The 14,828-nt window shown below is 32.6% G+C and overlaps 1 protein-coding gene across 3 annotated transcripts; it reads left to right on the forward strand.

Moving 5' to 3' along the window:
• The first annotated feature begins 1,079 nt into the window (after nt 1-1,079).
• Nucleotides 1,080-11,370, forward strand: LOC134693571 (aplysianin-A-like). Of its 3 annotated transcripts, none has more exons than XM_063554410.1 (7): nt 1,080-1,262; nt 4,946-5,143; nt 5,764-5,956; nt 6,674-6,778; nt 8,067-8,276; nt 9,270-9,384; nt 10,587-11,370. In XM_063554410.1, the coding sequence occupies exons 1-7, from the start codon at nt 1,121-1,123 to the stop codon at nt 11,274-11,276; spliced, it is 1,653 nt and encodes a 550-aa protein (XP_063410480.1). In that variant the 5' UTR covers nt 1,080-1,120; the 3' UTR covers nt 11,277-11,370. The 3 variants fall into 3 exon arrangements, with proteins under 3 accessions (XP_063410480.1, XP_063410481.1, XP_063410482.1); XM_063554411.1 differs by lacking the exon at nt 1,080-1,262 and adding an exon at nt 1,969-2,246; XM_063554412.1 differs by lacking the exon at nt 1,080-1,262 and adding an exon at nt 2,288-3,341.
• Nucleotides 11,371-14,828: the final 3,458 nt, after the last annotated feature.

The raw sequence follows: 14,828 nt of genomic DNA on the forward strand, positions 1-14,828 counted from the left end.
AAGAATTATGTAATTTCTCCAGGTCACAGTGGCACCCATAACAACTATGTTTTGTCAATAACTTGATTTATATCAGGTTAATTAGTGTAAATGTGTATTCATGTGGCTTTTTTTTGTTGTTGTTTAAATGTACTATTCTAATCATTTTCTGTGCTTTATTTTGTAATTCATTCATTTGATTGTATAGCTCAAATTTTGGGCACCATGATTGGTTAATAAAAATTATCTTATCTTATCTCATCTTATCTATAAGAAATATAAAAGGAAAGAAGGGGAAATAATAAATACCAACGGCACCGAAGAAGAAACTAAACACTGTATATCATTATGTTTAGGAATAAATTGTGGCGAAATAGTGCAGATAAATCATTCTCTTCCATTCTTGAAATTTAATTGTATACAAACAATATCCTTCGCCTCTACCGTCGTCGCGTCCTCGTTTTTTTCCACAAAGAAGTGAGATACAAGATAGAGGGAAAACGGTTCTATTTATTCTGCCATGGGCGACAGTACTAACATTTTCTAAATTTATCAGTTTTTATTATAAAAACCTGGATGAAACAGTTAATTATGTGTGGTGTTAGTACTTTATTACTGTATTCTAAAAATTGAAGCCAAATAGTATCATGAACAATTTCCAACCGAGCTTGTTTATGTTATCCATGCCCATCGTCATTTTGCACCACATTTATGAAATGTTTGAAGCCTTTTCTAATAATTCTCTAGAAAATATTTCAATAGGTTTTAACATTTATATTGTAAATACACACTGCAGTTATTCATAGATAATTAAGAATGTATTGTACCCTTACATCCAACCACAGCGCTCCTTACATGCCTAATTAAATTGACTTCTTTCACCTGCCTTGGGTACACAAAAGGCCAACCTAATGCTATTTTCATAAAAACATCAAAGGAAAAAATCCAATTTATGTTACAAGAACAAAATACAAAACTATTAAATATTAAAATAGGATCTGGAAAAGAATTTTACAAAACAATTATAAATAAACTTTAGTTCTAGGTAAACGGTAACATCATGTCCTGTTAGAGTTCTCCTGTACGTAAGACTTATGATTAGATGTACACGTGACCAAGAAAAAATACTTGAATAGAATTAATGTTAAATAAAAATTTTGTTTTTACTTATAGACTACATATGTACATGAATTACAATATGTCTGCTTGGAAAACTGTTTTTATAATTGGCTTCATATTTGTTGTGATTATAGAGGCTAAATATAAACGACGTCCATATAAGCGTAAGTTAACTTCATATCTTATTTCAGTGTTCTTTGTAAATTGAAACATAATTATTTGTATCAATATGTCTTATAAGAATCAGGCAGTGGTGAAAACATAACAAACAAATACCCACTCAAATTGACATTAATTTATGTTCAAAGTGTTCTTTTCATCTTAAATTTATTTGTATACATATGATTTCAGTAAATAAAATACAACCGTCGAGCTCAGCATATCTGTAATGATAACAAGGAGTCTGAAATGCAGAGGTTGTCGTGCATATTTTGGCGTTAATATAACCAGAAGAAAAGTGACATTGGGAACTTTTACTGTTATTGGCAAAGTGCTTTTTAGGAACTCTCGTTTTGAATAGTTATATGAACTCTCGTTTTAGTTTTAAGTTGAATATTTCTTGTTTTAAATGTTTCTTTATTCATTCTTAAATATATATAATGTTTCTTATTTCAAATACCCAAAGAGATTATAGAGTTACTATTTTACAACTTAATCCAATGGCTGTCAAGAGTGTGAGAGATAATACATGTATCTAACACTTCAACTACAAAAGCAATTATCGCTATTTTATAAAATTAAGCCGGAGGACAATAATCCGTTTATCATTATATGAGGTTAGACAATAAAAAATGTATTTTATAAGAACCTTTTATAATGTTTTAATACCCTTATCTTTGGATTAATTTATGTTTTGTAAACTGTTGCTGGGCCAGTCTTCCCCTAGCTTTCAAGCTGTAAACTTGTGAATAAATTTGTACATATGTTTTATACGGTCTTGCGTGTAAAGCAGCCAAAGTGTCGATTATAGACCTTAAAACTTTAATGTAACCCGTGCCGAACTTCACAGACTTATGCCGGAAATTCACGGGGTTATATTAATATTGATTAACTTTTAGGGTCTTTGCATTGGAACTAAACACATTTATTTAAAAAAAAAACAGTTGTTGGCATGACACGGATTATGTTTTGTCATATATGTTATGATGGTATGATACTAAACCCCTAACCGGAAGGAGTGTGCCTGATATTCCTATGATGAAATCATAATCTTTCAGTCAGTTTAATTGAAATCTTTCGCTGGGCGTATGACATTTGCGCCGATTTTGAAAATTTTCATTCTTTCATTTGCGCCGATTTCATTTTTTCATTTGCGCCGATTTTATATTTGCTCCTAATTAGATTTACAGGTAAGTTAAAACTTGTACATGTCCTGTGCTACACCATTGGTAAAATCTGGTTATAATTGTTTTTCATCCATGTTTAAGTTCATATTGTTCTGGAACTTCGTTGTAACTTGATTGACATATTGCACACTGAAACGGACCGAGGAGTCAATTCTTTAACAATCGAGGGCCATACATATCGGAAGGTCGGCGTTCTGATACATAACAACATATCCATAGCGGGCATACAAATGTACCATAAAATTGTGTAAAGCCAGAGTAACCATGGATTCTATTGTCAAAACATAGACCGAGCATTTAAAGACAGATGCTAAAGAACTACGGATACGGTCAACAAGGAAAAAAGTCTGGAGATGTATCTTGTAGGCCTTCTTCCACCTCCCAGTGGTGAGCAGGGGACAACAGTTATATACATGGTGTGATTGACAATCCATTACATTTGTACAAGTGGCAATTGGAAGAGGTGTATAATGATAAATGAAAAATAACATCACTTGGATGGAGAGTTCTCTCATTGACACGCATATCACATCTTCTTATATCTATTTACCTGTAATTTACCTGTAACATAATCGGCGCAAATGAAAACAAAAATCGGCGCAAATGAAAGAAAAAATCGGCGCAAATGAAAGAAAAAAATCGGCGCAAATGAAATGCAGATCGGCGCAAATGCAAAACGCCGCTGTAGCTGGCATGTCAGTTAACTGCTAGTAGTCTGTTGGAACCACCCTTTTTTTGGCTATTAATGCATTTGAATGGGGACATGTAGTTGGAACCCCCTTTTGTCCTGTGTTAGGAACCCCCCTTTTTTTAAAATGGCTGGATCCGCCCCTGGCTAACCAATTCGTGATGGCGTCTGTTAATAAAGGCAACAGTAGTATACCAAAACTTATGAAGGTAGGATTTTAACTTTACAATTGTGTAGCTGAAATCATCTCTTTTATCGTAAAGTTTTTGTTTTCATGTGACCCTCATTGTCAATTTCTGGCTGTAAGTCAATATATGAGACAGATTTAGCTGTTGTATCCTTTATCTCTAGTTCGATGGGATAAATGCGTAAAACACAGTCACCAAATTTTGAATTAAATTGTGATAGAACATCATATATACAGCAGACTATTAAGTTAAAGGATATCGATAAATTCTTTCTTCCTAAGAACTTCATGTATTGAGTCAGCCTAATAATAACAATAAAAAAAAACAAGTCGGCAAGAAGAGGGGCACACTTGGTTCTCGTTGAATGTCGACAGTCTGTTGAAAAATACGTACTCCAAGCTTAACAAATATGTTGTCAATCAAGAAACCAAGCATCTTCTAATAATGTCAGTTTCAGATAAAAAAAATTTTGAATCAGAGTGATTATTTACAAAGTAGGATTCATCCCTCCCTAAGATAAGATACTTTTATCTACGTTGGCCATTATTTTGTATGAAACAAAGCAATACCGACTCTTTTAATTTGTCTTTTAGTTTGGAATGGGGAATATTTGTATTAAGTGTAGAAAGGTCAAATGTTTTAATACAATTGTAAGATGAAATGTCTCAGAGTGTATGTAATTGATTTTTCAGTATTTAATCTCTAGACAGACGAAACGATTATGATGGCAACGACTACAACTCTTAGATAACCTAAACAATTTACAGTCGTATAAAATTATAAAAAACATATTTTAAACCTGTCCCTAAAGTTTACCGTCAAAATATGTAATTCATCATATATATGTGTGTCTGACTCTCATAATAATGTGTTGTATATCTTGTTTACTTAGATTTAGCCTAGGTCACGTCGTTGGTAAATTTGTTTATTACAATTATATTTGTGTCGTTTACGTGTTCGTTTGTCTGTCGTCCCACTTCAGGTTAAAGTTTTTGGTCGAGGTAGTTTTTGACGAAGTTGAAGTCCAATCAACTTGAAACTTAGTTTACATGTTCCTTATGATATGATTTTTCTATTTTTAATGCCAAATTATAGTTTTTATCCCATTATTACGGTCCACTGAACATAGAAAATGATAATGCGGATGGGGCATTCGTGTAATAGAGACACATTCTTGTTTTGGAAGTAATTGTACGGAAAGTTATTAGTTGCCCCAAAAAGGGTTCCAAATCATTTATATCGAGATAGCTTGCCTATCATCCTACCAAGAATTGATAACCATATGTTCGCTAAGAAAACCCTGCAAAAAGTTACATTTCATCATAGTGATTCATTTTTTTAAAGGAATTGTATTTAAAAAGTTCATGACTATTGTCCCCTAAATTTATTCCACTCATTCACAAGATCTAATCCAGAACGTACTTGAAACCTATTTGAACTTGTAAGACACAGCTGTAATAACACAAACCCTGTCATGATAAGAAAAAAGGTTGTATTCTGAATGTAGTACACAAGTTTGTCTATTGGTCACACTTTACACTGAGGCAATCGAATGACATAAGGTTGTTGTATTAGAATGTAAAGTAATTTATCTCTCAATCAAGCATTTTCTGTTATATTTAAAGCGAAGTCTTGTGATGATGTAGCTATAATAGGAGCCGGTATTGCTGGAACATACGCTGGATGGAGACTGAGAAAACTAAATAAACAAATAACTGTGTATGAATACTCTAACAGAGTAGGGGGAAGATGTTACACGATGAAATTTCCAGAAATTCCTGACATTAATGTTGAGCTCGGCGCTATGCGATTCACTGCTGCATGTAAGTTGAGAAAGATGTAACGGTGTTTTGTTTTAAGAATAAGGCAAATAGATTATATCCTATTCAATAGACAAGAATTATAATTCTATTCTAAATTTTAGTCTTTACAATTCGAAAAGCACGATTCATATTTTCTTGAACAGTTTTGTTTTGATAACTTAAATATTTTATTCCAGTTATAACTTATAGATATTTATAAATTTGGACATACTTATTCCACAAAGTACATAAACTAAGGAATGTTTCACTTGTAGAGTTGTGTTGAATATACTCTTAGACTATACATCATAAAAATACAGAATGTAACGTGTATCAGAAATGACAATTCAGACATCGCATTTTCAGAGAAAAGTTATCATTGGACGAAAGAACGAGCGGATAGACAAGAATGCACTAATATACTCTCTCAATTGGAGGGAACATAAAAAGAAAAAGTGATAAAAAATAACTGCTGAGGGATGGGGAATCGTTATGAATTTTTTAAAATGTTGTCTATAACTTTGAATCATTATAAATATTACAAAAAATATTTATTATATTAATGCATGTTTGATGGAAATTGGTTTGCCCAGAAATAAATCGAATGCTCCGCACAATTGTACTATTAAGTATATTTTCAGCACATAAGCTACTGTATGATACCATACGAGAACTTGGACTTCCGGTGCAAAAATTCGTCTTAGGTGGTGGAGCATCAGGAGATACTGCTGTACACGTACGTGGAACACACCTACAATACAAAGATTTAGGAGGTACCAGTACGCCTTATAACCTACTTCCGAACGAACGGAAAGCAGTTAGTCAACTTAAATGGTACATTTTTCATCAATTTTTACAATTAATAGATTTGTATACCTGAAAACATTTCTGGTATACAGATTTACAAATAACATTTATAGTACATTTTGGTACAGGTATTTTCAAATGTAGAAAATGGTGGATTAAACCTGGTTTAAAAGCGCTAAACCTCTCACTTTGATGTCAGTCTCATCAAATTCCGTTATATTTACAATGATGTGTGATCTAAACAGACATAATAAATAAAATAGTCAAAATATGGGTACAGCAGTCATCATCGTGTAACAATTTTAAAAGGAACAATTTAACAGAACACAAAAAAATATCTATCTACAAACACATTCATTGATTCGCGTGACTGTTTCGAACTTTAAACCGTTACATTGTTTTCACAGTCAATCTGATCGATTATATATTAAGAAATATACGGTCGATTTACAGAATAAATCGCAGTTTCGGCAATGCAATAATTTCAGGATGCTAGACACAAGACACTTCATTAACCTTTAATACGATCAGTGTAAAAGAGGTTATATAAACATGAACACAATATTTCATTTTTCTGCTTAACCTCTTTGTTATCGACAATTGAAGAGGTGTTAGCTTGAATAGAGTATATCAAAGGTCTGTGAATCAAAATAAGATATCTGTGTTCCACAAAAAGTGGCTACGACTTGCAGCGGAATTTTGTGTATTAAATCCGAAATAAAATCTGTTGTCATTTGATTTCAGGGAAATATTTCAGAATTATACCGACGTAATGACGACCATTGTCCCTGAAGATGATAAACCATTTCAAATTAAAGATGTTGATGGACTACAAATGTACAAGCAGAGGTAATATCTATTGTTGTATTTTCCCTTTCAAACAATTTAAATGATTACGTTTTCGATGGTACATAAAACAAAAAGAATGAGGTTGAATACTGAATAGTTCTAACGTGTATAGATGAAAGTAATTTAAGAATGGATTTTTTTAATTGAAAATTGAACATAAAGAGACTAACAAAATACATGAATATGTGATATACATCAATGAAATAGCAACCTAACAACACAATCGTGTAAGATCCAAAGGTCGGCATAAGTCTCCAACAGTTACATTTGTACTTACTGTGTATACTTATTTTTTAATTTTCAATAATGTTGGTAATAGATAAATATACATGTAGTATACTCACACATTTTGAAGACTCTGGTCAATTTAGAGTGTAAAAAATTGTAAAGACATCTATATATTGTTAAAAGCTGTGTGTTGCCTTTTCGAGTCTGCTGACATATTAAACATTATAACTTCTTTAATCTCCGTGTAGAAAAATTAAATCTACAATGAAAAAGAATAAGGATAAGAATAAACTTCTCTTTCACCATCTTGTCAAAAGGTCTTTACTTTTCTTATTTTAAGACAATAACTTATTTACGTCATACGTGTGTAAATTATGATGACGACCACATTTACTGGTAAATAAATTCATCATAGAAACCAGGATGAAATTTTGTATTAATGCCAGACGCTCGTTTCGTGTACAAAAGACTAATCAGTAACGCTCGAATCCAAAAAAGTTATAAAGGCCAAATAAAGTACGAAATTAAAGAGCATTGAGGACTAAACTTTCTAAACATTTTGCCTAAAACAGCTAATGTAATCTATTCCTGAGGTGGAAAAGCCTTAGTATTTAAAAAAAAATCATAAGTTTGATAAATATGACCATATCAATGAATTTTTGTCAGCACAGAAGAGCTGACTACTGGGCTGGTGATACCCTCGGGGAATTAAAACTCCACCAGCAGTGGCACCGACCCAGTGGTTGTACATAAACTCATCATAAAAACGTATACCAGGATTACATTTTGTATTTACGCAAGACATGGGTTCAATGGAATCTTCTCCATTTGAATAAAAAAAAGCACTGCAACACAAGAATACTAAACTTTTATACCTAAAGACTCTGTCATTGTAGAGAAAATAGAATAATTTTTGTGTCCTCTTATAATCTAATCTTCAGTTCGAATGACACATGTATTTGGTTTAAGTGAACATACGTATGATAACGGGTCTGTGCATCTCAATGACAATCGAACACACATAGGTAGTAAATATCTTTTCGTTTTCTCTTTTTTGTAGTATCAATTCTTTGTATCATAAATTCCTTAGTTCAGAAGCACAAAGTTATATCAGAGACACGGCGTCTTTCTTAGATTTAGGCGTTAGTGCATCGGCAGAGGTAATGACGTCTCCACCTTCTCAAGAAGAGGATGAAGTTTCAACAGTGACAACAGGATTTGGTTCTATACCTGAAAAGCTACTTGAAGAGTTCCTACGGGCGAGTCGAAAGTGAGTAAACAATTGAGATATTGTTTTTTCGCCCTTTCCGCCCCTTTTTTTAAAACAGTAGCTAAGTAAAATATTTAAAAAAAAATTGCCAAAAAATAACTTGACAAGGTACATTTTTTTTGTCATGGGTAGGCACGTAGGTGAAATATTTTATTTGCATGATATCATTTTTGTCTGTTCTGCTTTTGTTTATGTATGCTTTGATTGTTTTTTTCTTTTAAACATATTGAAATCCTTTCATATGCACCATCTGCAATTAACTTAAGTATGCTCATATACCTCAAAGGTATCTTCATTCAATTTGTTTATGGAAGTCCTTAACGAATTGACCAGTAGGCGATACTTCTTAAACTATTAGTTAAAACAAAAGAATACTTAACTTTATGGTATGTGTTTCCCCTTCGAATTTTTAGTATTTCACACATATTTAGTTATCCATTAAGCTGTATAGACAAACATGTGTTTTTTAAATAATAACTCGGGCCTTGGTGGCCGAGTGGTATAAGAAGTACAACTACTGGAACACTAGCTTTCAACACTTTGAATTCGAACCTCGCATGTGGCAGGTGTGCTCGGCCGAAGGTGGCTGAATATCTCCGAGTACCTCGGCTTTCTCCGTCAATAAAAGCTAACCGCCTCGAAATAGCAAATAATATGGTAATGGTGTTTAAAAATCATCAACACAAATGTAAAATAAAACATTGCATAATTTCGGAACGCAATATGACTAAGCATGCTTACTGATAACTACCATGCAGCGATCAAACCTAAAACATGATCGAGCACGGAGATTCAGTTTTTTTTATTAGATGGACGAAACTAATAATTTTGCTTTGAAATAAGAAGCTTAAGCCAGAAGATAAAGAAAAGTCAAACAAGAAATACGCAGAAAGATAAACATTGCACAAAACTATCTTTTAAATCTCAAAAATTCAAAATTCAAAAAAAAATAAACGGAATAAAATATGTATTTGTTATATATTTTAACAACAGGCACGATATCAGACTAAATCACCATTTGAAAGCAATCAAGAAAATGAGAAATGGTAATTACAATTTGTACTTTGAACCGACGATAACCGTAAATGGACGAACTAGCATTATAAAGGTAATTGATTTTTGAAATTAGATCTATAAAAAAAAAAATTAAGATGGATATGGGTAAGTGATGTAACTATATAACCAAGGCTTTACTCACCGGGTTTGTAGTACTTACACGAGACACACGACGGGTGCCACATGTGAAGCAGGATCTGCTTACTCTACTGGTACACTTAATTAAGATCACCCCAGTTTTTCATAGGGTTCATGTAACTTATTCTTTAGTTTTCTATGTTGTGTTTTGTGTACTATTATTTGACTTCTCGTCGATTGTAGGATGTTTTACATGGTATGTCGTTATGAGTATGAACTCCCATCGGTATCTTTCGACCCTCTTTTATAAATGTACGAGACAATAATTACTGGCAAAATACATTCGACTTTTAGATTATTGTATATAAGTGTATTTATTCCTTAAACGTTTTGCTTTCTTCCACTGATATTTTGTACAAATAGAAAATGAACAAACTGCAGTTTAATTACTTTCCTTTTGAACAGATATCATTATGAACATAAGTTGACTATCTTTGTCATTTCATATAAATAAACTCATCATAGATACCAGGATTGGAATTAAATATTAACACCAGACGCGCGTTTCGTCTACAAAACAAACATCAGTGACGCTCAAATAAAGAATATTAAAAAAAACCAAATAACGTACGAAGTTGAAGAGCATTGAGGACCGATGATTCCTAAAAGTTTGCCGAATACAGCTAAGGTAATCTATTCCTGAAGTAGAAAAAACCTAAGTATTTTAAAAATTCAAAAGTTTTGTTAATTTATTGCACTGAATTTTCGTTCAATTTGCCAAAATTGTAAACTTATATCGTAACTGCTTTGGAAAATAAAAGAATATACCAATTATGAGATGAAGTATGATTGAGACATCTATCCAACAGAGTCATAATGAGTTGGATGTGAGTCAGCGTACACTTTCAACGAATTCCAAAACCCGAACCTAATTCAGAGAGCTCTGCTTGGTGCATTGACAAGGTTGAGGGATGTTTAGATGTTTTATATTGAAAAAATCGGGTAACGTGACGTAATACAGGCTAGGGCTTTGATTAAGGCTTTCAAAACGTGACTGATATCAACACGGATGGCTGATACAGAACCATTGCCATTGGTTGATTATTTATACACCATTCTTGTATTTATCACAAAATATATAATGAATATGAATATGAAAATATATTTTGTTTACAGATCAAACCTTTAATGAAGAAGTGTGCAAAAAAAGTTATTCTTGCAGTCAATAGACTATCACTTGAAAGCCTGAACTGGAAAGGTTTGCACCAACCTCATATCAGAGAATACATTACGAGAGCGGTAAAAGATGTCAGCGCTGGGAAATTTTTTCTAGCTTACAATTTTCCTTGGTGGAGAAAATCTACGGTTTACTCCAATTATGTTATATCAGATACCCCATTGAAGCAAACTTACGATTTCGGAACATCAAGAGCTAATCCTACACAATCCATATTACTACCCATGTACAATGATGGTAACATACCATACTGGAACGAACTAATTGAAAGGGAGCACGGTAATATAAACAACAGTGATGCGGTCTTCTCCGTTGGGAAAGAAATTGTCAAAGTTACACAGAAGTATTTATCTTCCATATATCGACTTCCACTCACAGACATACCACCACCAATAAATGGAATTATTAGTTATTGGCAGAATTATCCATATGGTGGGGCGTGGCAGCTATGGATGCCGGGATATATATGGCCAGAAGTTGAAAGGCAGATGACTAAGCCGTCAAAGAAAGATGATGTGTTTGTTGCTGTAAATGCTTTCAGTTCTCGTTCTTTGTCATACGACTCTAACTCAGCATTACAAGTAGTGGAGCTTGTTATGCCATATTTTGGTGTAAAAAGTAAAGTGTAAACATTGTACATGTAGGCTCCAACTTTATTTCTAAAGTATGTTTGTGACTTTTTCCTTTCTAACCTTTAAAAAAATAAAACTCGTCTTTTATGAATACTAGTATGTCATTATAAAGTCTTTTTAATTGAAATTATACTTCAGTTGTAGATTAAATTAATAGCAGTAAATGAGCTAAAAGTGTTTAAACTGTACCCAAAATTTTCTTCCGTACGTTTTGTTTTAATAGTGTTATCAAATTGCAATGTTGTAGTAGATTAATTGATTGTTGATTGCTTTACTTCTAGTAAAAGAGGGACGAAAGATACCAAAGGGACAGTCACAATCATAAATCTAAAACAAACTGACAACGCCTTGGCTAAAAATGAAAAAGAAAAACAGACAAACAATAGTACACATGACACAACATAAAAAACTAAAGAATAAACAACACGAACCCCACCAAACACTAGGGGTGATCTCAAGTAGTAAGATATTTCATGCATGATCAGGGCAACTTTTATTGTTTTTTTTTTATTAAACAACAAATTGCCCTTATGCTGTTAACAATGTTTTTGCTGGTCCAGTATTCAAGAGAAGAATCACTGTTTGTTAACACCAGAAATCCGGGGTTGTAGTTGTCTTGTAAACATCATTATATTAAAAATGAGAGTCGAGAAAGATTCCAAAAGGACATTCACACTCATACGTAATAACGGCGTCATGGCTGAAAAAGAAAAGAATAACAGAAAACAACAGTTAACCATAAAGTTAACAGTAGAATACTGCTGTTCATATTCATTATTCGATTAAGCAACAACGAATTCGGGTAACAAACTTTAATCGATGACAACACATCAACCATAAGAGGAAATCAACAGAACAACAGAAACACCGAACCACAACATAACCAAACGCCAGCATTGATAGGCACGAACTTTATACAACAACTTTCTTATTCCTAACTTGCTACAGAAAATTTTAAGATAACATGGTGTTTGAACCTGTTTTTATGGCTAACTAAACCTTCTGCTGTTATGACAATTGATCAAATACAGCTAAAATATACAGTGAATGAATTTGACAACTTATGACCTACAGTATTTGTTTTGAAAAGAAGTTGTTGCTTTTACAACAAATATGACCTTCAGCAGCTGTACAGACAACATGTATTTTATAAACAAGTAATGACCGAGCGTCAGCAACTGAACTGTAAACAACTTATTGCCTTCAACTTCTTTACTGACAAAGTGTTGAATAAAAAAAAACGTATGATCTTCATCCGCTACACTGAAAAGAGATTTTTGTAACAAGATTAGACCAAGATCGATAGATGTGTTATTTAGTCAACTGTTAGATAGAGCAAAAATTAAAAAATGACTGAAAATAGTTTAAAAGACCCCGAGTAATACCATGTTGACTGTCATTGACGATTGCCATGTTATTATTAGACTTATCATCGTTTGTGGGATGTTTTACATGGTACGTCGTTATGATTATAAATTCCCATCGGTATCTTTCGACCCTCTTTTATTTATAAATGTACGAGACAATAATTACTGGCAAAATACATTCGATGAGTGCGTTCATTCGACTTTTAGATTATTGTATATAAGTGTATTTATTCCTTAAACGTTTTGCTTTCTTCCACTGATATTTTGTACAAATAGAAAATGAACAAACTGCAGTTTAATTACTTTCCTTTTGAACAGATATCATTATGAACATAAGTTGACTAACTGATATCAACACGGATGGCTGATACAGAACCATTGCCATTGGTTGATTATTTATACTTCTTTACTGACAAAATGTTGAATAAAAAAAAACGTATGACCTTCATCCGCTACACTGAAAAGAGATTTTTGTAACAAGATGAGACAAAGATCGATAGATGTGTCATTTAGTCAACTGTTAGATGGAGCAAAAATTAAAAAATGACTGAAGATAGTTTAAAAGACCCCGAGTTTGGTCCCCAGTATCACCGTGAAATTGTTAAATGCGGGTAAAAATTAATGCTGAAAGAAAGAAAAACGAAAAAAAGCTTACATTGTAAGTGATAAATTCTATGATAATACCATGTTGACTGTCATTGACGATTGCCAAACAAATTGATCACAAGTCTAAAAGAGTACAACATTACCAAAAAATAGCAATAAAACGAACGAATGTAAAATATTTCGGAAAACAGATATCCTTCATCAGTATGATAACGATGTGGAATGAATCATGTCAATCTATTCTGATTATAAAAACTATCACAATCTTGAAATGAAAAAAAAACAGTTTAAGCGAACACCAGAGACGTTGGTACAATTTAATCATTTCAAACACGAAACAAAGACTACAAAGATATGCCAAAATAAAAATAGTAATTTGCGATATGAACTGGTACCACTCTAAAATTCCAAATTTGACGACAGTTAAGATGTTTCAACAACTGCGTGGAAATACAGTCCAAATAAACAGACTGACTGATCTAAGCTGGTATAATATTTTAAATTATTTTAAATTTTAAACGGTAAAGCAATTAAAACAGGTACTGCGTTTCAAACATTCAAAAATAAGTAGCAGTTTGATAATGATTTAAAAAAATATTTATAAATATTGACTGAGGTTAAATAATTGAACGTGGCTGCGTTCTTATACATCCCTGCCAATAATGTAATTTAAACTAGTATAATTAAAAAAAAATCCGAAACGTGTAAGAGTCCAGTACTAAACGAGGGATGGTAAAGGGCCGACAGACTTGCTTTGGAAAGGGCATTTATGAAAAATCATTGAACGAGTCACTCAGTTTCCCTACCCTCACTGATTTTCCTGCCATCACTTGTATCCGGTAACTTTGATGTATTTGAGCTTTTGATTTTGCCATTTGATCAAGGGCTTTCCGTTTTGCATTTTCCTATGAGTTCAGTATTTTTATGCTAAAACTTTTGGCTCAATTTAAATGTGAAAACTACCAAAAAAATGATTTAAAAAAAAGTAATCGGATTTATGCACAAGTAATCAATAAAAAAAGAAAACCAGGTTAAACTTTACATATCCAATGACTGATCACTGGTGCAAGAAAATTGGTACCGTTAACTTTATTGTAAACTCAAAATATATGGCTGAACATTGTATTAATCATAAAAATAGGGGAAATGCATCCAATCTAAATAGAAAAGTGGATATTTTCTTCATAACGAAATGTCTGTACCAAGTTAGAATTGTGACTATGATTCGTTAGATGTGTTTGAACTTTTGATTTTACCATTTTATAAAAAAAAACTTATTGTTTTTGAATTCCGCTTGGAGTTCGGAACTTTTGTTATTTTACTTTTTACTACAAAACCAAGATAACTGCAAAAAAGTACAGTTGTTTAAGAAAATCTTGTCAAACCGGTCCTTCAAAATATGAAATCCATAATGTAAGTGCCTCTCCAAAAAACTGTTGCGTATCATGTGCATACATTAAATTAGTAGGGGAATGAACACAGAGAGGATATGGTTGGAGAAGCGAAAGAAGATATGAAAAATGACATAACAATCTTTTCGTCTTCTCCTTATTCATTGTACCAGAATTCACTAATG

This window comes from Mytilus trossulus, chromosome 12, assembly GCF_036588685.1.
Source record: "Mytilus trossulus isolate FHL-02 chromosome 12, PNRI_Mtr1.1.1.hap1, whole genome shotgun sequence".
Taxonomy (NCBI): domain Eukaryota; kingdom Metazoa; phylum Mollusca; class Bivalvia; order Mytilida; family Mytilidae; genus Mytilus; species Mytilus trossulus.

What these genes read in the sequence shown, in the direction of transcription:
- LOC134693571 (XM_063554410.1), top strand. Translation starts at nt 1,121, where the DNA reads ATGTTAAATAAAAATTTTGTTTTTACTTATAGACTACATATGTACATG. An exon ending in GCAGTTAGTCAACTTAAATG is followed by an intron (nt 5,957 to 6,673) that starts GTACATTTTTCA and finishes ATTTGATTTCAG; the next exon opens with GGAAATATTTCAGAATTATA. An exon ending in TTCCTACGGGCGAGTCGAAA is followed by an intron (nt 8,277 to 9,269) that starts GTGAGTAAACAA and finishes TTTTAACAACAG; the next exon opens with GCACGATATCAGACTAAATC.